The sequence below is a fragment of the Canis lupus genome, chromosome 14, assembly GCF_003254725.2.
Source record: "Canis lupus dingo isolate Sandy chromosome 14, ASM325472v2, whole genome shotgun sequence".
NCBI lineage: Eukaryota > Metazoa > Chordata > Mammalia > Carnivora > Canidae > Canis > Canis lupus.
The window spans coordinates 32,050,402-32,071,755 of record NC_064256.1 but is presented as its reverse complement, the minus strand read 5'-3'; the positions used below and the strand labels follow the sequence as shown (position 1 = coordinate 32,071,755).

General features: G+C 32.8%; 1 protein-coding gene across 8 annotated transcripts in view; it reads left to right on the top strand.

Moving 5' to 3' along the window:
* Positions 1-21,354, top strand: part of SNX13 (sorting nexin 13) — a 186,249-nt gene that overhangs the window by 59,561 nt on the left and 105,334 nt on the right. For all 8 annotated transcript variants that reach the window (XM_049093650.1, XM_025464279.3, XM_035698287.2 and 5 more), the window contains 8 exons: positions 2,756-2,877; positions 2,965-3,066; positions 4,485-4,573; positions 8,076-8,159; positions 11,418-11,556; positions 11,954-12,042; positions 15,972-16,071; positions 17,258-17,451. In XM_049093650.1, the coding sequence (XP_048949607.1) occupies positions 2,756-2,877; positions 2,965-3,066; positions 4,485-4,573; positions 8,076-8,159; positions 11,418-11,556; positions 11,954-12,042; positions 15,972-16,071; positions 17,258-17,451 (919 nt within the window). The remainder of the gene's footprint in view (positions 1-2,755; positions 2,878-2,964; positions 3,067-4,484; positions 4,574-8,075; positions 8,160-11,417; positions 11,557-11,953; positions 12,043-15,971; positions 16,072-17,257; positions 17,452-21,354) is intronic.

Sequence of the window (21,354 nt, the reverse complement as noted above, 5' to 3'; positions counted from 1 at the left end):
GGGAATAATACTTTAAACAAAGTGAAAAAGAGCCTTGACAATAAAGGTGCCTGGATGGCTTAGTCAGTTAACATCCAACTCTTGATTTGCTCTGTGCTTGGTGTGGAGGCTGGTTGGGATTCTCTTTCTCCCTCTCCCTTTGCCTCCCTCCACTCTTGTGCTAGGATATGTGCTCTTTCTCTTTCTAAAATAAATAAACCTTAAAAGAAAAAGAGTGTGGATGACTATAGGCATAATTCAAGAATAATTGATACTAAGAGCTCTAATAGAAAGCTACATGTGGATAAATAGAAGAAAGTGTGGCTGTAAATTGAATGACTCTTTAATTGATTTTTATATTCATGGTTCACTTACTAGATATTTATCATAATCCTCTAATTTTAGGAAGTACTTCACTGTCATCAGAATATTTTCAAATTATGTTAAGACAAACACTAGAAATTGTTAGTAGATGTTTTCCTAGTTTACAAAGGGAAGCGATGTACTACTATTTTTATCTTCCTAACCTAGAAAAGTTCCTTTAAGACTTAAATTAGCACATATTCAGTGGAAGTGAGTCAAGCAAAGGGAAAATAATGATCTTGGGTGGAGATACAGAATACTGTTGTTACTGGTTTTCTCCACCCTCAACATACTTGTATATTGAAAGTAGAAATCCCTATTTTAAATTTAAAATGAATTTTATGTATTTGCATTGCTTGTTTATTTTCACTTATTTTTTTTTTAAGATTTTATTCAGAGAGAATGAGAGAGAGAGAGAGAGAGAGAGAGTCGGAGACACAGGCAGAGGGAGAAGCAGGCTCCATGCAGGGAGCCTGACGTGGGACTCGATCCCGGGTCTCCAGGATCACAACCCAGACTGCTGGTGGCGCTAAGCCGCTGCGCCACGGTTTCTGCCCTTCACTTATTTTCAATGTTATATCTTCTCTAATGAGTTGAGATGGGTTTAAAATGCCTTCTAAAATTAGTAAATTTTATTTTGTTTGAAAATTTCAGTAAATTATGTAATCAGCATTATACTACAAAGCAAAACAGATGTAGTTTGAAAAATTATTTATTCAGCTTTCTTCTAAATTTGTTAGAATGACCCTTTTATGGATAAAATGAGTAATAAATTAGTATTATTCAGTTGGTATATAGTAATGAATTATACCAACTGAATTCTGTTGTAAAATTTTTAGATGTGGATGATTTTGTACAAATAATTCATGTAAAGAGTTTTGAAAGATATGTATACAAATTATGATTTTTTTTTTTTTAATAAGAGAATACTCTAGAGACTGCTAGATTTAAGTTTTTATTTTCGGCTTTTTGTTGAGGCTGAGTATTATTACCAAAGTTAGTATATGCTTATATACTATGGCACTTAAAGTAATCTAAGTAATGTTAACTCCTCAGATCCCTGACTGCAGGTTCCCTTTTTAATGTTAATTTGTTTTTGTGTTCATGTACTTAATAATTTACTGTTTATTCCCACATATGTAACAAAAAGTGCATATAAAAATATTGAGTGTAAATAACGTGTTTTTATTTGAAAACAGGCATCTGTTATGTTCCTCGATGCCATCATCAACTTCAAGTTTTCTCTCAAAATGTGACAATAATCAAGTTAATTCATTCACTAGCTTTTTTATTATGTATGTATGTATGTATGTAAATAACATAGCAAATTATAGTATGTTTTTTCTTTGCTTCTCTATTGGCCAGCATCTTCATGAATAGATTCTTTTACCTATTTGGTATGTTCCTAAAAAGGCAAATTAATTTGGGTGCTAATTTAAGGAAAATTGGACTGAAAAAAACATTTATTTAAAAATATCACTTAGTCCAAGGAGAAGTGTAAACTCTTTTTGGCTTATCTGTTTTCTTTGTTATCTGTTTCACTGATGTACTAAATTAGCAGTGTTTCTTGAGATTTGTTCCTTTTAAGATAGAATAATAGGTAACTTAATAAAATTAGTAATCACTTTTTTCATGGGTAGTATGTATCATACTTTAAGCCATTTCTGTGTGACTATAATTATTTTGAGTGGTTAAGTTTTTAAGTTGTAGTATCTGCAAACAGAAACCACTTAGACTCATACCAAAGAAATTTTGTTCAGAACTTGGGCTACATAACTAAAGAGAAGAATATAGAGAATTCAGAAAGCATTCAGAAGGAACCAAGAAATGTCTCAAATGCTCTTTTAAAAACAAGCAAAAACGGGATCCCTGGATGGCTCAACGGTTTGGCCCCTGCCTTTGGCCCAGGGTGTGATCCTGAAGTCTCAGGGCTCCCTGCATGGAGCCTGCTTCTCCCTCTGCCTGTGTCTTTGCCTCTCTCTCTTTGTCTCTCATGAATAAATAAATAATAAAAATCTTAAAAAATAAAATAAAAGCAAGCAAAAACATTCTGAATCCCTAATGTATACTCTGTCTGAGGTGAGAAATTACCCAATATACCTGTTGTCAGACTTATTTTAGGTTTAACCAGAAAAATTTTTTTCTTTATATTTTAAGCACTTAGATAATAAGCCTTAGGCACATGAAATACTTCAAATAATATTGTTCAGCTACTTTGTCAACTAGATTTGATATACCTTGGGTTATGTGAAAAGGAAGGGCTAAGATGTAAGAGTAATTAAGTAAACAAAATCTCAGTATGAATAAATTCAGTCTCTGATAATCCTGTTATTTAGGAGTCATTAAAATGAATTTATACTCTTTGATTAAAAAGCATTTGTATAATGCTTTTATGTAATGTGTTTTTTATAAGGTCAAAAGAAATAGACTGGCAACCTTATTTTACTACACGCATTGTAGATGATTTTGGCACACACCTACGAGTATTCAGAAAGGCTCAACAGAAGATAACAGAGAAAGATGAACAAGCAAAAGGTAATATCTTTATTCCCTTTGAAAATTAGGACTTTAAAATCTGTCTTTCTTTATCATTCTGTATGTTTTGTTCTTTTCTTTGTACAGGTACAGCGGAAGATCTTGTGGATACCTTCTTTGAAGTTGAAGTTGAAATGGAGAAGGATGTTTGCCGCGATTTAGTGTGCACTTCTCCCAAAGATGAAGAAGGTTTTCTTTTCAATTTAACTCTTTGGATAACAGTGACTATTCAGATTGGTTAGAGACAAGTTAGCAAAGCTGGGAACAAAATAAGGGTAAAGGGTGAAATTATACTTACAGGATAGGTAGCATGGTATAGACAGTGTCACTATTCACCTTATTTTTTAATTCTTAAAAGTATTTTCCAGATTTTCTCTTCTTGAAAGGTCATCTTTAAAATTAAAAGGTGGTGATTAAAAATTATTTCTCTTTTAAAATATAGCAAGCACAAATATTTTATCATTGTAAATTTACTTTTTATGACCTATGGTAATTTATTTTCTCTTTGAATTTGTCAATTCTTCAAGAGTATACCTGTATATCCTAAAATATTTTCTAAGAGAATGAGTATAAATATTTTAAATATAGTTTATGGAGTCGAATGGGCGTGGCTTTTCTTTGTGAGAGGTTAGACTGGATAAGCTTTAGTTGAGGAGGTTATGTTTTCCTAGTTTTGCAGTCTCTCAGAAAGAGTCTTTGCTACTTGGCACGTTTTTGATGAAAAGGATCAGCTATATAATTACATTCCCAGGAAGTGTTAGCATATGAAAAACTACAGAGAAGTATTTCTAGTTGTGGAAATTGTCTTCCTTGATTTTTAAAATGTGCTCTACTATTTGTTTTCCTTTCTTTTCCTCTCCCCTCCTTTTTTTCTTCTTCTTTTTTTTAATTTTATTTATTTATTCATGAGAGACACAGAGAGAGAGAGAGAGGCAGAGACACAGGCAGAGGGAGAAGCAGGCTCCATGCACCGGGAGCCTGACATGGGACTCGATCCCGGGTCTCCAGGATCACGCCCTGGGCTGAAGGCGATGCTAAACTGCTGAGCCACCAGGGCTGCCCTCTTCTTTTCATATTTACTGTGCAGTTCAGTTTTTAATTGCCATTTCATTAGCACTGACATGAAATAATAACTAAGTATAAGAAATAGATATAGTGATGTGCAGTACTTCTATATAAATCGAGCCCTCATGTATTAGTAAAATAGAAGAGCATACACTTTTTCTTTTGTTATTACCTATCAAGATAATGGAGATTCTTTCTTGTCAGGTATACTTTAGAATATGCAAATAACTTCTAAGTATGCAAAGATACTGTGTAGTAGAAGTGTAGAATAAACTAAAATTGGTACAACTAAAATTGTTTTGGGGAGAACACTTTTATAATTGAAGTTTCTCGATTCAAAAGATAAAGATGAGCAGAATGAAATATATTAGTTTAATGAATGAAAAAATTTAATGAATACTGATTTGTACTAATTATTAAAATAATAAGCTGCTATATATAAACAGGAAGCTACTTATTTCTGCCTTCATGTGTTTTTAATCACAAATAGGTGGAGATTTGATATTTTCTAATGTTATTATAGCTACCTTTTTCATTTCTAGGATTTCTAAGGGATTTGTGTGAGGTCTTACTATATTTATTGCTACCTCCTGGAGATTTCCAGAACAAGATCATGCGATACTTTGTCAGGGTAAGTTTAAACTCATATCAAATAAATGGGTATAAAGAAACTTAGAGTAGTAATCCTCAAAATATTTGGTTTCTGGACCCTGTTAAATTCTTAAAAGTTACTTAGGACCTCAAAGAGCTTTTGTTTACATGGGCTTTATTTATCAATATTTACTGTGTTATAAATTAAAATTAAGAAATTTTGAAAGGCAAGAGTATACAAGCACACATTCCATTAGTTGACTGATACCATCACACCATCATGTTCCTTTTTGAAAATATCACTGTGCACTTCTTATATCCCCCAAAGGTCCCTAGACAATATTTGAGAACTACCTGATTTAGAGTTAGGTATTGGGATTTTGGTTATAATAAAGATATGTTTTAAATTTTACTTAATATAGTTTTACCTCTTCCCATACTGGAATATAGTTTTACCTATAACTATACCGAAATAAGGCTAATTAAAATAACACTTCTGGATAGAAACTTTAAAAAAAAGGCAGTTAGGCAGCTAAGATTCTGCTTCTTACAATTAGAAAATGAGTTGGGATGAGAACCGTATTCTTGGACTTATTATTCCTTCTATATAGACATTGGAATAGAGTTCTATATATAGATGTAGAGGAATAACATTTTTGTTTTGACTGCTGGTTATGATGGAGAAATGCTACTTAGCTACAACCCTTATGCTGGTTGAATGGGTAAAATCAAAGTTTCTAATTTATATGAAAATGAATGCTTAGGATCTTCTTAGTCTTCCGTCCAGCAAAATAGATACGAATTCCTAAGGTGTGCTTTGATGCTTGTATGTTATTATTTAAGCAATAGTACACAATTTCTTGGTACCTACCTAAGTCAAGTTCAGCACACTTATATAAGTAGGGTAGTGGTACTGTGAATTGAGTAGAAAATGCTTGATTTTGATAGGATATGTCTGATATTTGCGTTAAGATATGTATTGTTAAGACCCATTATTTGGGCTAGTCATTATCAAGGCTGGTAAATACATGTCTATCACTGAATTCACATCTACCACTGAAGGAAGGTTTTGTATTTGGCAGCAGAATCTTTGTCTACCCGGTAGGCTAGCCAGCCACTGCTGGGCAGTGTCTCAGCAACTTTCACATGGCTGACAATCTTTTCCTTCTTGAAATTTTGTCTTTTCTTGGGTTACATGTCCTCACTGTCCTGATTTTTTTCCTCCTTTGGTCTCCTTTTTAGTCATTTTTATATGCTTTAACTGGTCTTGTATTCAACTTTAAATTAGTTCTGGGCCCTCTTCTTGCTCACCTATTCCTGTGGCTTTAAATACCATGCAAGTGCCAGTGACTTCAAATTTATATCTTTAGTTCAGACTTTCCTTCTGAGCTCCAGGCTCCTCTGACCAGCTGCCCACTGAAATTGCCATTCGATTGGCTCACCGCCCTTTTAAACTTTAAATGTCCAAATGGAAATCTTATTCTTGTTTCCATGTCCTGTGTTGCCTTTTAGTCCCTTCTTCATGCTATTAAATGCTATGACCATCCAGCAAATATTTCACATCTCGAGTTCTTCCAGAGGTTTGCAAGGCCATGCATGATGTGGCTTTGTTTACCTCTCCAGCCTTTGTACCGTGCAGTCACTGTATTCCCCCTGTACTGGTTTCTCCACAAATGCCATTTTCTCCCCACCATAGGGCCATTGCAAACTTTTTTCCTGCTTAGAATGATTCCACTTATTCTTTTGGCTAAATTGTATTCACCCCTCATACCTCACTTCCTAAGAGATGCCTCCCCTGACCACTCATTCTAAGATTCCCCTCATAATTTCCTATTGCTATAGGTAAGTACACAGTTATTTTCCCTCATAGCATTTACCATATTTAAAAATTATAATTTGGTTTTTGTGTTTACTTACTTGATGCTTCTTTCCTCCATTAGTACTGTAAGGCCCATTAAGACACAGGCCATGTCTGTATCATCATTATCTACCTCGTGGTTATGATGGTACCTGGCACATAGCACATATCCAATCAGAGAATTAGTTTTAATAAGAGGAGGCTTATTTGCCCTTCTTGCTCTTTGTGTACATAAACTACTGCAGCTCCTTGAAGAGTAAGCTGACTCCTGGGAGACATGAATGAAGATCTGCCTTGTTACATGTGGTTATAGTTTAAAACAAGTAGGATTGTTTAAAGAGCAAATATGTTTTGCTGTAGATTGCTCTTTTAGACCAATATTTCATTTCTTTATTGGTTGAATTTGTCTATAATTATAGAGTCCTGCATTCAACAAATCAGGCTTTTCTCTTTAAACTTGATAATTCTTTTTTTTTTAACTTGATAATTCTTTATCAGTGTTCGTTTGTTGGTAATTCAAGTTTACCCAAAAGATGTTTTTGTTCAGACTAAATAACAGATTAAAGAGTTCTTACTTCTTTCCTTTATATGGATTGTACAAATCATAGCATTTGTCTGCAATAATTGCTATTTAATCATCTCTGCTTTCTTTCTGTTACCATGTTTTATTTAAAGATTCATGGCCTCAATGACTTTGTAACTTTTTAGCCTTCATATTTGACAACTGGTGCTTGTCTTAAAGTAGAAATTATATGGAAATGGCTACTTAGAACCTGTATAGGAATTGTTGAGTCATATGATTACATCTTGACTAACCAAACCCTTTCATGAGGCAAATTAGAAGATCAAAGTAATTTTCACAGACTAATAAGCACCACATTCAAAATTCTTCCCACATGTTTTTTTCTTATTTTGTAAAAAACTTTCAAAAAACATAGTTTTGTTTATGGATTTTCTCCTTACAGAGTACATTATGAGCATATGTGGCCCGAGACAGTTTGAAGGAAGGAATTATATAAATTAAATAATTTTTTCAAAGTTGGAGACTAAAGCTAATCTTGAAAGAAAAAACAATTCCTTCTAATTTGAGGCTATAAGATGTCTCAAAAGACACTTCAGAAAGTTATTAGAACTACCCCACATTGAGATGTAGAGATTACTTAAAAAATAAATTAATTAATAAAAATAAAAAAATAATAAGAGGTGCCTGGTTAGCTCACTTGGTAGAGCATGCTGCTCTTGATCGTGGGGTCATGAGTTTGATCCCCATATTGGGCATAGAGATTACTGGAAAAAGAAAAAGATGTGAAGAAAAGAAAATAATTATGAAACAAAAGAAAAGTTTTATACTTTTAATATAGACGTAGGAATTCATACTTGCATATGGTGCCACGTTTTCCCTTTAAAAATTGACATAAATGCTAACATACTAGAGATACCCTTTTGCTTTTTTCCACTCAACTTCATGCCATTGTATGTATCCAGTTTGATATAGGTAGCTTCATTTCATTTATTTTAACTGACGTGCATTAGTTCATCTTTCTATGAGATTGTGTTGGTTATCAAATTTACATGTATCATACCTTTCTTAAGTAAAAGCATTGTGTTATTATTTACATTATGCTAACGATTTAAGAAATATATTAGGTTAAATTTATTTTTGTTTTTAATAATTTTTGTCCAGGAAATTCTTGCACGAGGAATTCTTCTTCCATTAATAAATCAACTCAGTGATCCTGATTATATTAATCAATATATCATATGGATGGTATGTACTTTCTAAAATTACAACTCTGTTTTTAAAACAGTCTTTTAAAATTCAGAAATAGTATTTGGAGATCAGGATGATCAAGCAATAATTTATTAAAGAATTAGGAAAAAATGTGTTTAAAGATAATCTTTGTATTTCTAGTATTTCTGTTTGCTCATATGTTGAATGAACTAGCCAAATTCTTTTAAAGAAGTTTGTTGTTAAGATAATTCTGTTACAATTTAGATGTTGTTAGTATTTATTTAAATTAAAAACAATTATTTTACTGCCTGAGTAATTTTAAAAGCTGCTATTAGGTTTTAAACACAGGTTGTGGTCTGAACTGCTTAAATAGCATGTGGATTTACATTTTTATACCATATAGTGTAGGAAAGTATAGTGTAAGGAACACTGTACAGAGAATGAGAGGATGGGTGTTCTAGATTTGTTTAAGTTGCTTAATGTGTGTATAAGTCGCTAGTTTTTTCTTTAAGTCAGAGTTTTCTCATCCATTAAATATATCAAAGGGTTATAGTGATTACTAAATTTACTAGGTCTAATTATTTTTGTGTGTGGTATATATGCTTTCCCTCAATAAATTTACAGTCAAGGAAGAGTTGTAAATGGGCGATTGCTGGGGATTCTTTGATATATACTTCTAGATCCTTGATTCATTTTCTTAAAATGGAATTTCTTCTCCACAGTTGTCTTCCATTAACTCAGTCTAGCTTTCTTAGGAAAGAAATACTTTATTTTTTGTTTCTAGTAGCCATTATCAAACTTGACATTGTTTCATTGTTGCTGCAGCAATATTTGTCTTTCCTACCAGTTTGTGGGTTACCTGCAGGCAGAAATTGTTTTGTTAGCTTTGTATTCCTAAATCATTTTATGGAGGTCACATAACTTGATTGAAGGTCACATAACTTGATTCTTCTTTTCATTTGTCATTTTTTTTTAGCATCCTGTTAGGCTCTACCAAATCGTATTTTTAAAATATGCAGATCACGGGATCCCTGGGTGGCGCAGCGGTTTGGCGCCTGCCTTTGGCCCAGGGCGCGATCCTGGAGACCCGGGATCGAGTCCCACATCGGGCTCCCGGTGCATGGAGCCTGCTTCTCCCTCTGCCTGTGTCTCTGCCTCTCTCTCTCTCTGTAACTATCATAAATAAATAAAAATTAAAAAAAAAATGCAGATCTGCCTAATTAAAAATTTTAAAATGCATATCATTTGGTTAGGAGTTCTACTCATGAAGTTTATTCTAAAGTGATAAAGAGTTAAATAATCTACATTTAAGGGCAAAACTGGGACGCCTCAGTGGCTCAGCGGTTGAGGTTCTGCCTTTGGCTCAGGCATGATCCTGGAGTCCCAGGATCGAGTCCTACGTCAGGCTCCATGCAGGGAGCCTGCTTCTCCCTCTGCCTATGTCTCTGCCTCTCTGCATCTCTCATGAGTAAATAAAATCTTAAAAAAAAAGAAAAAGAAAAAGGCAAAACTAAAAAATTGAAAGCAATTTAAGTATTCTGCATAGAGGATTAATATAATAGATTATGGCATATTAATACAATACATGCAACCATTAAAAAGAATGATGGTAGTGTATCTTGAATATAAAAAGATGTATATATTTTTATGTGAAAAGGATAACAAAGTGATGTGTGTAGTTACTGCTTTTTAAAACTAATTATTTAAGTAATTATATTTTTATTAATGATATAATTCAGATAGTATATATACTATTTGAAATCTTAATAGAAAGATAAGATTATGAATGTTTTAATTTTTCTCTTTTGGGGGTGCTTTAGTGGCTTAGTCTGTTAAGCATGTGCCTTAGGCTTAGGTGTGATCCCAGGGTCCTGGGGTTGAGCCCTGCATCTGGCTTTCCTGTTCAGTGGGGAGTCTGCTTTTCCCTCTCCCCCTACCCTTCTCCCTGGCTTGTGCTGTCTCTCTCTCTCTCTCTCTCTAATAACTAAATAATCTTTAAAAATATCTAATTAATTTTTCTTTTGTTTATGTATTTCACTTCTGGAAGTATTGGTTATATAATAAAAAAGTAATTTTTTAAGAAATAAGAAAACATAAAATTTAAAAACATTTCAGTAATGAAATGAGTATTATGATTTAAGAAATTTTTTATAACACAAAAATGGATGTTTTATAGGAAATTTAATCACAATTTAATTCTGTATAGTCTTACGTTTGGTACAGAAAAGAATGCTTATTCACTTGAATGTTATGTTTATCTCTCATTCTTGGGATTACGAATTATTTTTTTCCTATATATTTTTATGGTTTATTTTTTAAATACAAACTAATTAAGGATAAGCCTTGTCTCTTACTGTGGGAATAGATTACCTCATATTGTTATCTTCAACTAGAGCAGATAAGTGGACAGCTGTTTGTTTCTTAATGTATTCGTAGAAAAAGCAGGTCTTTAATAACCTACCATTGAAGTAAAATTTACATTAAGTGTCAGAAATTACCGAGTAGTCTTCTAAAGTTTTGTTCTAATTTTGCACTTCCCTAGCACCATTTGAGAGTTCTTATCTTTCCACATTCTAATGAACATTTGGCATTGCCATTTTGTTGTGGTTAACTTGAATATGCCTGATGATTAATGATATTGAGCATCTTTTCCTGTGCTTATTAGCTAGTTTTTCTCTAGTTCTAGACTGAAACAGTCCTCAGTTCTGTGACTCCTTGTAGAGAATGGACAATATCCCAAGTCTACTACCTTTCATACCTTCCCTTACTGCTTTATTTATGTTTTTTTTGGCAGTGATAGTGGTTAGTCACTTCATAATATCCTCAAGTACTTTTTGTCTTTGTTATTTACTTGGTGAAACCACACTCTGGTTAAATTCAGCTCAGCTGTCAGCTTCCATTCCAGTTCTTAAATAGCACATGGATAGAGAAAAAAAAAAAAAAAAACCAACAGAATTATTTATGTCATCACATTGATTCTGTTCGATTTAGGTCGGAGAATGCCACTCTTCTGTTTAAAACCCTCCAGTAACTTTTCATTCCACTCAGAATGAAAGCTATAACATGTACTGTACCCTACCAGATTTGCCTTCCATTGCCACTAATCTCATCTTCTACTCCTCTTTCTTTGGGACCATAAGTACAGAGATTTTCATTTTATTTTCTTAAAAGCACTGACACAAACACTTGCTATATGGTTGTGTCTACCCAGCACATGGTAGGCACTAAAGTTTCTTTTTTTCCTTACTAAACAAGTCCCTCTCTCACTTGTTTTTTTTTAAACTTGGTTTTCAGATCCGTGATTCTAATTGCAACTATGAGGCCTTTATGAACATTATTAAATTGAGTGATAATATTGGAGAGCTAGAAGCAGTCAGAGATAAGGCAGCAGAAGAATTACAGTATCTTCGATCTCTAGATACAGTCGGTGATGGTGAGTAATTTAAGTACAGAAATGTTTACTTATTTAATCATTAGTGTATCTTTAACCAAAACTTTAATTTACCTAAATGTCATTTTATGCTATTAGTTATTTTCGCCTTACCTAAATCTAAATCTTTCTTATTATGTTGACATGTGCTAAGAAAGAAAGCTAAGAAAATATAATTTTCTGAATGTGAGGCTATTAATAGTGTAATTATCTCCAAAGTAAAAATAATAGGAATGGTTTAATTTTAATTAAATATATTCACTATAAAATTCCAGATTATTTCTTTTATTAAATAATTACTCTGTTCATTAGTTATTATGTTAAATTATGGTATGTACATGTTTGAAGTATTTCATAAATAACATTACCACTAGCTCATAATTAATTTGTTTGTATTTAGATATCAACACTATCAAGAATCAAATAAATAGCTTATTATTTGTAAAGAAAGTATGTGACTCAAGAATACAGCGGTTGCAGTCAGGCAAAGTAAGTAAAGTACTTTCAAATTAATGTTTAGTTAAAAATACTCTATAACTTAAATATCTAGCAAATGATAAGAAGTGGGATATTAACCAGTGTAACCCTCCACCAAAGGACTTGTGGAAAAAATTTCTCTCATACACTATATTTTAAGTATTTGTTAAAAAAAGGTAAAGGGATTAAAACACTTCCTGAAAAATGCTGCAATAATTAAAGATTTTTTTATTGATTTATTTATTCATCTCTTAATTTTTTATTCAAAATTAACCACTTACATAGTTTTATACATTGGGCAACATATTAGATGGACCTAACTCTCTTCATAGAACTTATATTTTAGTTGCAGAATAAAAAAATAAACCAATAAATAATATGTTAAAAATGTTAAAAACAAGTAAAATATAAAAAAAATGCCAAAGCAAAGAAGAAAGATACAGAATGTCTAGGAATGTTTTAGATAGATGCTAAGTGATTTGGTAACATTTGAACTAAGAGAAATCTGATAGAATAATGAGAGAGACTTGAGAATTGTTTTTTATAGATTAATTTTTTAGGTAGAGGTAAAAAGCATATGCAAAGGCACTGAGATAAAGTGCTTGGTGAGTTAGAGTAAGTCAGCATGGCTGGTCTGGAATGAATGAGAAGGAATGATAGGAGGAATGAAATTGGAGAAGAATCGTGAGGGTTAGATCATATATGGTTTTTGTACCGTAGTAAGATTTTTAAAAAATTCTAATTGTGATGGGAATCTCTTGGAGATTTGTGCTAGCAAATGGCATTATCTGATTTATGAGTTAAAATGATTACTGAGCTCTTTGTGATGTTTAGATTGGGGTGGAGTTGGTGGGGGACAAGAATGGAGACCGAGAGATCATTCAGGAGACTATTGCTTTAGGCCAGTAAGAGATATCTGCAGAGGTTGTGAGACGTAATTGGAGACTGGATATAGTACTAACAGATTTGCTAATAGATTAAATATTGAGTGAGAAAGAAAAATAAAAAGGACTCAAGGAGGATTCCTAGAGTTTTTGACCTAAGCAGCTACATGAATAGTGTTGCTGTTTACTAAAATGGATAATACAGGAAAGAGGTTTGGAAGATAGAATCGAATTTTAGATGTTTTAGTTTGCAATCCCTGTTTGACAATCATAGAGACCTACTAGTTGGTAAAACTGTAGTCAAAGGGAAGATTGGTGATAGACCTAAACTTTGAAGGTCTCAGGATTATTAGATGTTTATTTAAAGTAAAGAGACTGAATGAAGTTACCTAAGAAAGTGAGTATAAGTAGGGAGATAACCAAGGACTTAGTCTAGAGGCAGTATAGTTACTTGAGTTCAAGAAAAGTGGAAGATTTAGCTAAAGGAAACAGAGGAGGTGGCTGGTAAAATTGAAGGAAAACCTGGGACTGTGGTATTCTAGAAGCCAAGTATAGAAAGTTTTTAAAGAAGTGAGAGGTCATGTCATGTCAAAGGTTACTAATAAGTTGAGTAAGATAAAGACTTAGAATTGAACATTAGATTTGCCACTAGGGGATATTGGTGATCTGATAACATTTTGGAGTAATGGAGAGATACCCTTGATTGGAGCTCCTCCAGGAGAAAATGAGAAGAGATGAATTAGAAACAGTGGTTATAGGTAGCTCTTTGGAGAGGTTTTACCCTAAAGAAGATCAGAGATTTGGATCTTGAAAGTAGAAAAGAGCACTTTTTACTACCTTGGTTTTTAGTGTAGTCTAGTGTTTTTTTTTTTTTTTGGCTGGTTTTCTAGTTTGGAAATTTATTATGATTCTCTGGGGCTGTAATTTTGCAATGTATTTAAATTTCTTAAGGAATAGAAGACTTAGTTTTATAAATCTCGAGTTTAGTTGCTGGATTAATTAACTCCCATTTCTTGAGGCCCACATTTGTTGTATACCTGAGTGTACGTATACCTGAGTGTACATATACCTGAGCGTACATTTATGTATGTCTTTGTTTCAGTTAACTGTATTTTAAAATTATATACCCACGTACATTCAATATAGCTGAATGATACAGTTTTACTTATGCTTATTGTTTCTTTCATTAGTTTACCTTATTTAGGCCTTAGAGTGATTTTTCAGCGTCATTATTTTTAAAATCTGTTTGTTTAGACACCCTTTTTTTTTTTTTTTTTTTTAAGATTTTGTATTTATTTTGTGAGAGTGTTTGCATGAACGGGGGGAGGGACAGAGAGAGAGAGAGCAAATCCTTAAGATGACTCCCTGCTGGGTATGAAGCCCAAAGTAAGCCTTGATCCCAGGACCCTGAGAATATGACCTGAGCTGAAATCAAGAGCTGGATGCTCAACTGACTGAGCCACCTAGGTAGGCACCCCAGTGTCCAGACACATTTTGATAGCAAATCCCTTGAAAATTTAGATATCTTTTTTGAAGCCCATCAATTCTATTTTGAATATCAAACTTTACCTTTTTAGTAGCTCGGGTCAAATAGTATTTTTTCTTGGGAAGAACAATCAGAATCTCCACAGAGATGAAGTTTTTTAACCATACTACTCATCTTGAAATCTTAGAAGGCCCTTTATCTTTTTTATTACAAATAAAGTTATAGTGAATAGTCTTGTGCATTCCATATCTGTAGAGCTGCTTTTGGGAAAGAGAAAGAAGTTGTAAGTTTGAAGATAGAGGATTTATTTTTATTTTTATTTTTGTTTTTATTTTTTTTTTAAGATTTTATTTATTTATTCATGATAGACATAGAGAGAGAGAGAGAGGCAGAGACACAGACAGAGGGAGAAGCAGGCTCCATGCCGGGAGCCCAATATGGGACTTGATCCTGGGACTCCAGGATCACGCCCCGGGCCAAAGGCAGGTGCTGAACCACTGAGCCACCCAGGGATCCCCCAAAGATAGAGGATTTAGATAGGAGAAAACATGTACTTATGCTAGGTTGCTTTATGCCAGACATTGTAATTCAGTTATCTATTATTATACAGTATTTATATGAAGGGAAATACTAATTAGAGAGGAAGTTTTTTCCTTTACTCAAGTTCTCTTCATTCTCCTTTATGTACTATCTACATCTAATTTAGGATCTGCCCCTAATTAAGGTGGCCTGTCTAACTTGCAGAAAAATCTTCTGATCTTCTTTTTTAAATAGAGGGTTGTGAGATAAGGATTTAAGAATAAAGAGAAACTGGTGAGTACAGTTCACAGAAACATCATGGGTTTTATGGGAGAGGCTGCAGGTTTTGAAAACATGAAGTCATTCTTGCCAGCTCTGTGATCATAGGCAGCCTATCTGATTTCAGCTTTCTTTTATCTGTTAAGTGGGGTAGGTGTTATTTATCCAATGGGATTATTGTGTAGAATAAATAAGTAATATGTATAATGTACATAGCACAGTGCTTAAGATGTAGATGCTCTTAATTTTGAACTTTTTTTTTTTCATCTGTATGTAGTTACCTTGTTATATTTGAAAACTAAATATAATTTACTACTTAGGTAGTCTGAGAAGAAACATATTTTCTATAGAAGATTGCAGAGTTTTTACTCTGTTAGAAGCAAAATTACTTTTTTGGAATATTTTGTTTTCTCAGTGTATAGACTTCAGTCTCTACTTGAAAATGCTGGAATTTACTTATTCTTGGACATTGTAAGCATTCCAGACATCTCCTTTAGCTCCTAAAATGTTCATTTTCATTTGGAATATGTAGATAGAGAAAATTATTTTGTATTGAAAGAAATGAATGCTTTTCATACTTTGAATGCATATTCACTAAGTAGCTCTTCAAATAACTAGGGAGTTCTGTAGGCTGAGACTCTTGGGAACCCACATGACTGAGAAGGAAAAAAACTTTATTCCATTTTAGTTTAATATTTTTATATTTATGTAAAGATTTTTTACCTACTGAGTGAATAGATGAAATATTAACCTCCATTTACTTTTATTTGTAGGAAATAAATACTGTGAAACTGGCAGCAAACTTTGGGAAACTTTGCACAGTCCCCTTGGACAGCATTCTTGTGGACAATGTTGCACTACAATTTTTTATGGGTAGGTAAATCCATTTTATGAAAATAATATACCCCTTAAAATTTTTAATAATTGTAAATATTATTACACTTTAAATACCTCATATTAAGCATGCTAAATATGTCTTTTTTCCATTCTTCATTCTCTGAAGTGTCCCTTTTTCGGAAATCATAGAGGTTGAGATATATTTTGTTTAGAAGGAAAGAAATGCTTATTATAACTTAATGTGCATTTGTTAAATTGCTTATTTAAATTCTAGGAGATTCTATGAATTTAAATATTTGAGAAAGTGCACTTTATCAGCAACACACACTGTTTATAACGTCTCATTTTGTGCACGAATAGGGGAAGGAATTTGTTTTTATATCATTTTAATATATATAAAATTTACTAATTTTATTAATATTATAGCTAACCCTTGAACAACATGGAATTGAGTTGCACAGATTCATTTATTTATACATGGATTTTATTCAATAAATACAATATAGGAAAATAAATATATTGTCCTTATTCTCTTAGTAACGCTTTCTTTAGCTTACTTTAAGAATACAGTACATACAAAATGTTATATGTGTTAATTAACTATTTATGTAATTAGTAAGATTTCCAGTCAGTAGTAGATTATTAGTAGTTATGGTTTTGGGGAGTCAGGAGTTATAAGGGAATTTTGACTGTATGGTGAGTCAGTGCCCCTTACCTAACCTCTGCATTGTTCAGTGATAAGCCATGCATCAAAATTGCTTTTATCTGGAGGACATTTTCAGTAAACCTCCCTGATTCGAATCTTCATTTTCATGACCAAAAACATAAATTTATGGCTTGTTGAAGATCCCAATCTTTACTTTTAATATTTGTAGAAATATTAGTATTATAATTAATCTTTACTGAGAACAGAAGCTGAATGTTACTGATGTAGTTTTTTCTGATGAAACCTTCCATAGCAGTTTTATCTTCTAGAAATTTTATCATGGAAAATGAGATTTTAAAAATGTGCATCCATTTGTGTGTTTTGCATAATTACGGTCTTATTAACCTAACCAATTTGTGATGTGAGTATTCTTTACCTCAAGTATTTACTTAAGCAGTTTGAAAATGTAGAATTTTGAGTATTTGAAACTTTAATTCTTGTTAACTTATCATGTGGCTACATGCACCCAAAATGTTTGACATTAATATCTGTGTTGTTATGGGTTTTGTTCGGTAGATTACATGCAGCAAACTGGAGGTCAAGCACATCTCTTCTTTTGGATGACAGTGGAAGGATACCGAGTTACAGCCCAGCAGCAACTAGAAGTTTTATTAAGTCGTCAGAAAGATGGAAAACATCAAACCAACCAAACTAAAGGACTTTTAAGAGCAGCTGCTGTTGGAATATATGAACAGTATTTATCAGAAAAGGTGAGGCTCTATTTTTGTTACCATATTCTTATCTTCTTTGGTAGTCATTAGTAATAGTAATAATTTTTTAATGCTTATGAATATTCATTACTCATACTAGGCACAGCTACTTGCAAATATTGTCTCATTTAATCCTGGTAAAAGTCTTTTTGTATATTACTATCCTTATTTTATAGGTAAAGAAACTCATGTTTGGAAAATTGAATTAATTTTACCAAGGTCATAAATACTAATGTCAAAGTCAAGATTCAAAGTCACACACACGCTAGATTCAAGGACATTAAAGATTGAAAATAAAAGAATGGGAAAAGATAATGCAAACAGTAACCAAAACAGAGCTGGAGTGGCTATATTAATAGTAAACAATAGATTTTCAAAGAAAAATTGTTACTATAGAGGAACATTTTATAATAATAAAAGGGTCAGTTGATCAGAATGTTAAAACAGTTTTAAACACAACAGCAAAACCTCCACATACATAGGACAAAACCTGACACAAGTGAAAGGAGAAATAGACAATTCAACAATAATAGTTGAAGATTTCAATACCCACTCAATAACTGATAGAATAATTAGTAGAAAGTGACCAAAGGGAAAAATGACCAAAGATATACAAGAATTGAAGAACACTATAAACCAACTTGACCTAGCACTTCTATAGAATACTTCCCCTAACAATAGCAGAATACATATTATTTTCAAGCTCACGTGGAACATTGTCTAGGATAGACAATGGCCTTTGCTAGGCTATAAAGCAACTCTGGATTTAAAAGAATTGAAATCATAAAAAAGTATGTCCTTTTATCATAGTAGAATTAATTAGTAATTAACAGAAGGAATTTGAGAAACTATAAATATTTAAAAATTAAATCACATTTCTGAATAGTCTCTGGATCAAAAAGAAATTAGAAGGAATATAGAAGGTATTTTGAATTGATTGAAAATAAGAACACAATGTATAGGAATTGTGGGATGAAATAATTATGGCAGTACTTAGAGGGAAATATGTTGCTTTAAATGCCTAGTTAGAAGAAAGATCGCAAAATGGCAGTTTACATTTTTACCTTAAACTAAAAAAGGAGGGACACCTGGGTGGCTCAATGGTTGAGTGTCTGCCTTTGGCTCAGGACGTGATCCCGGAGTTTCGGGATTGAGTTCCACATCGGGTTCCTTGCATGGAGCTTGCTTCTCCTTCCTCTGCCTCTCTCTTTGCCTCTGTCTCTCATGAATAAATAAATAAAATCATTAAAAAAAAATCTTTCTAAAAAATAAATAAACTAGAAAAGGAGACTACAGACTAGTATCTTTCATCGATATGGATACAACAGTCCTCAAAATTCCTCACACTCCAGTGTTTGTAATGGTTATGCTATAATACCTTTTAATTTATACATACTAGCACAAAAACTGTATTTGAATTTTAAGTGTGAATTGTATTTGAAAACTGCTTAGTCCATTTGCTTATATTTTTTTTGTATGAAACATACTTTTAAAAGACTGTACATTTTGAAGAGTAATAATATAACAGACACATTTATATTCCCTATCTAGCTGAAGAAATAGAACATTTACTGTGCTTTTGAAGATCCTTAGTACATTCTTCACCTTTCATTTTCTCCTGTTTCCTTACTTGGTGATGAAACCAATTTCCTGTAATTATTCACTTGCTTTGCCATATCATTTTACCATACATGTATGTTCTAAAGCAATATATTGCTTAGCTTTGTTTTTTAACCTTTATAGAAATGGAATATTATATGCATTGCTTTTATTCTTATTATATTGAAATTTATGCATATTGGTTTATATAAATGTAGTTCATTTTCATTTAAGTATTTCATCATACAGATATACAAGAGTTTATTTACTTTTGAAAATATTTATAAGCAGTTTGGTTTGTTTCCCTTTGCTTTCTGTTATACTTCTGTTCTGAATATTGCTGTTCATGTTTCTTCATGCACACATTCAAGAGTTTCTGCTATTTAAAAACTCAGTTTTAGTGTATATATGTAAGTCTTTCTATGTTAATTTTAAAAGTAGGTTATAGAGTCAGTTCTATTGTATGTAGTCCAGTAGTATGGGTTACAGTTAATATTGGAAAAATAAAAAATTAATAGTTTTTAAGTCAGTTTCTTACAGCATTTTATTTTACGATTTTATTTATTTATGCATGAGAGATGCAGAGAGAGAGAGAGAAAGACAGGCAAATGGAGAAGCAGGCTCCCTGCAGGGAGCCTGATCTGGGACTCGATCCCACCTGGGATCACAACTGAGCCAAAGGCAGACGCTCAACCACTGAGCCACCCAGGTGCCCTTCTGTCAGCATTTTAAAGATAGTGTTTCATTGTTTTCTGGCTCTCATTATTTCCAGTGAGAAATCAGCTATAAGTTTGTTATTCTTTTAAAGTTAGTATCTTTTTAAAGCATTGAAAGTCATCCTGAGTCTTGGGAAACCCTTTTCCAGGACACAGTAAGTCCTTTTTTTTTTTGCAGTGAATGGCGAAGAATGAGAAAAAAATACAAAACCAATTCATGGTTCCAGAATTCAGGGCTGAAGGCAATATTTTAGTGTCAAATGACTATGGCATGGATTTTCCACCTTTGGTAGTAATTGCTGTCTTTTTCCCTTGCTTCTAATATTGACAGCCATTATTTGGTGTTCACAATAATGGATTCTCCATTGTGTAGCACTCCGTGTATGGCTTAAGTGCATTGTTACCATGAATGTTGACAGTCTGTCTTCTACTTTTCCTGTCCTGTGCTGTGTATTGTGATACATTATGAATTTAACATTATGAATTTGGTAACCATGTTTTCTAAAAGTGTGAATAATGAAAATGAGAATGATGACAGTACCAATATCAGCATGACCTAGATATTGCCAAAAAAGAAGACTAAACGACTGGGTCATTTTAATGACAAATAGAAGGAGCCATATATCTTGGGTTAGGGAGAGTAAATAACCAAAATAAAACATACTGACCGCAGCCCTGGTGGCGCAGCGGTTTAGTGCTGCCTGCAGCCCCGGGTGTGATCCTGGAGACCTGGGATCGAGTCCCACCCACATCAGGCTCCCTGCATGGAGCCTGCTTCTCCCTCTGCCTGTGTCTCTGCCTCTCTCTCTCTGAATTAAATAAATAAAAAATCTTAAAAAAAAAACCATACTGCATGATGTGCAAAACATATTTTGGGATTGGCCTTAGTGGAGAAGGGGATATAAAAGCAAATGTGGAAACTGAATTTTGCAAATGAACTATAAAGAGTTACATTTCATGATTCAGCTTTCAACTGAAACATCCTATAGGTATAAACAAGAGAAGTTTTGATAACATGTTTTGGCTGTTGGAAATTTAGAACTTACTCTTGCAGATCTTACCAGCAATCATGCTTTCTGTAGTATCTTGTGTTATATCAGATTGTGGCAACAAGAGTATATTTCCTGTTGCTACTAGGTACTTTGATTTGAGAAAAATGGGAGTTTTAAATATCTTCTTGATTTCTAAGATTTTAATAAATTGCAGAAAACATAAAACAAACTTTACTTACATATTTGCATATTTAGCAGACAGTGCAAATGTAAATTTTAACAAACTTCCTTTTAGTCCATAAACTTCCTACCAAAGAAAATGAAAACCTCTTACCTGCTACATATCTTATATTCTATATTCTTTTATACAACACTGCTAAAACAGGGTATCATTTACCTACGTGTGATATTGAGGTTTTCATAGTGGAGTTTTTTGGTCAGTTTTTAGTTTCTTGAAAACATTCAGAAACAATGATATTTTTGACATTATAAAAATGTCAGAAAATAACTTCTTTAGACATTTGCTTCAACATGGCTATCATTGTTGCCAGCCATAGAAAAGATGCTAAACTTTTGACATGCAGTAAATATCATAT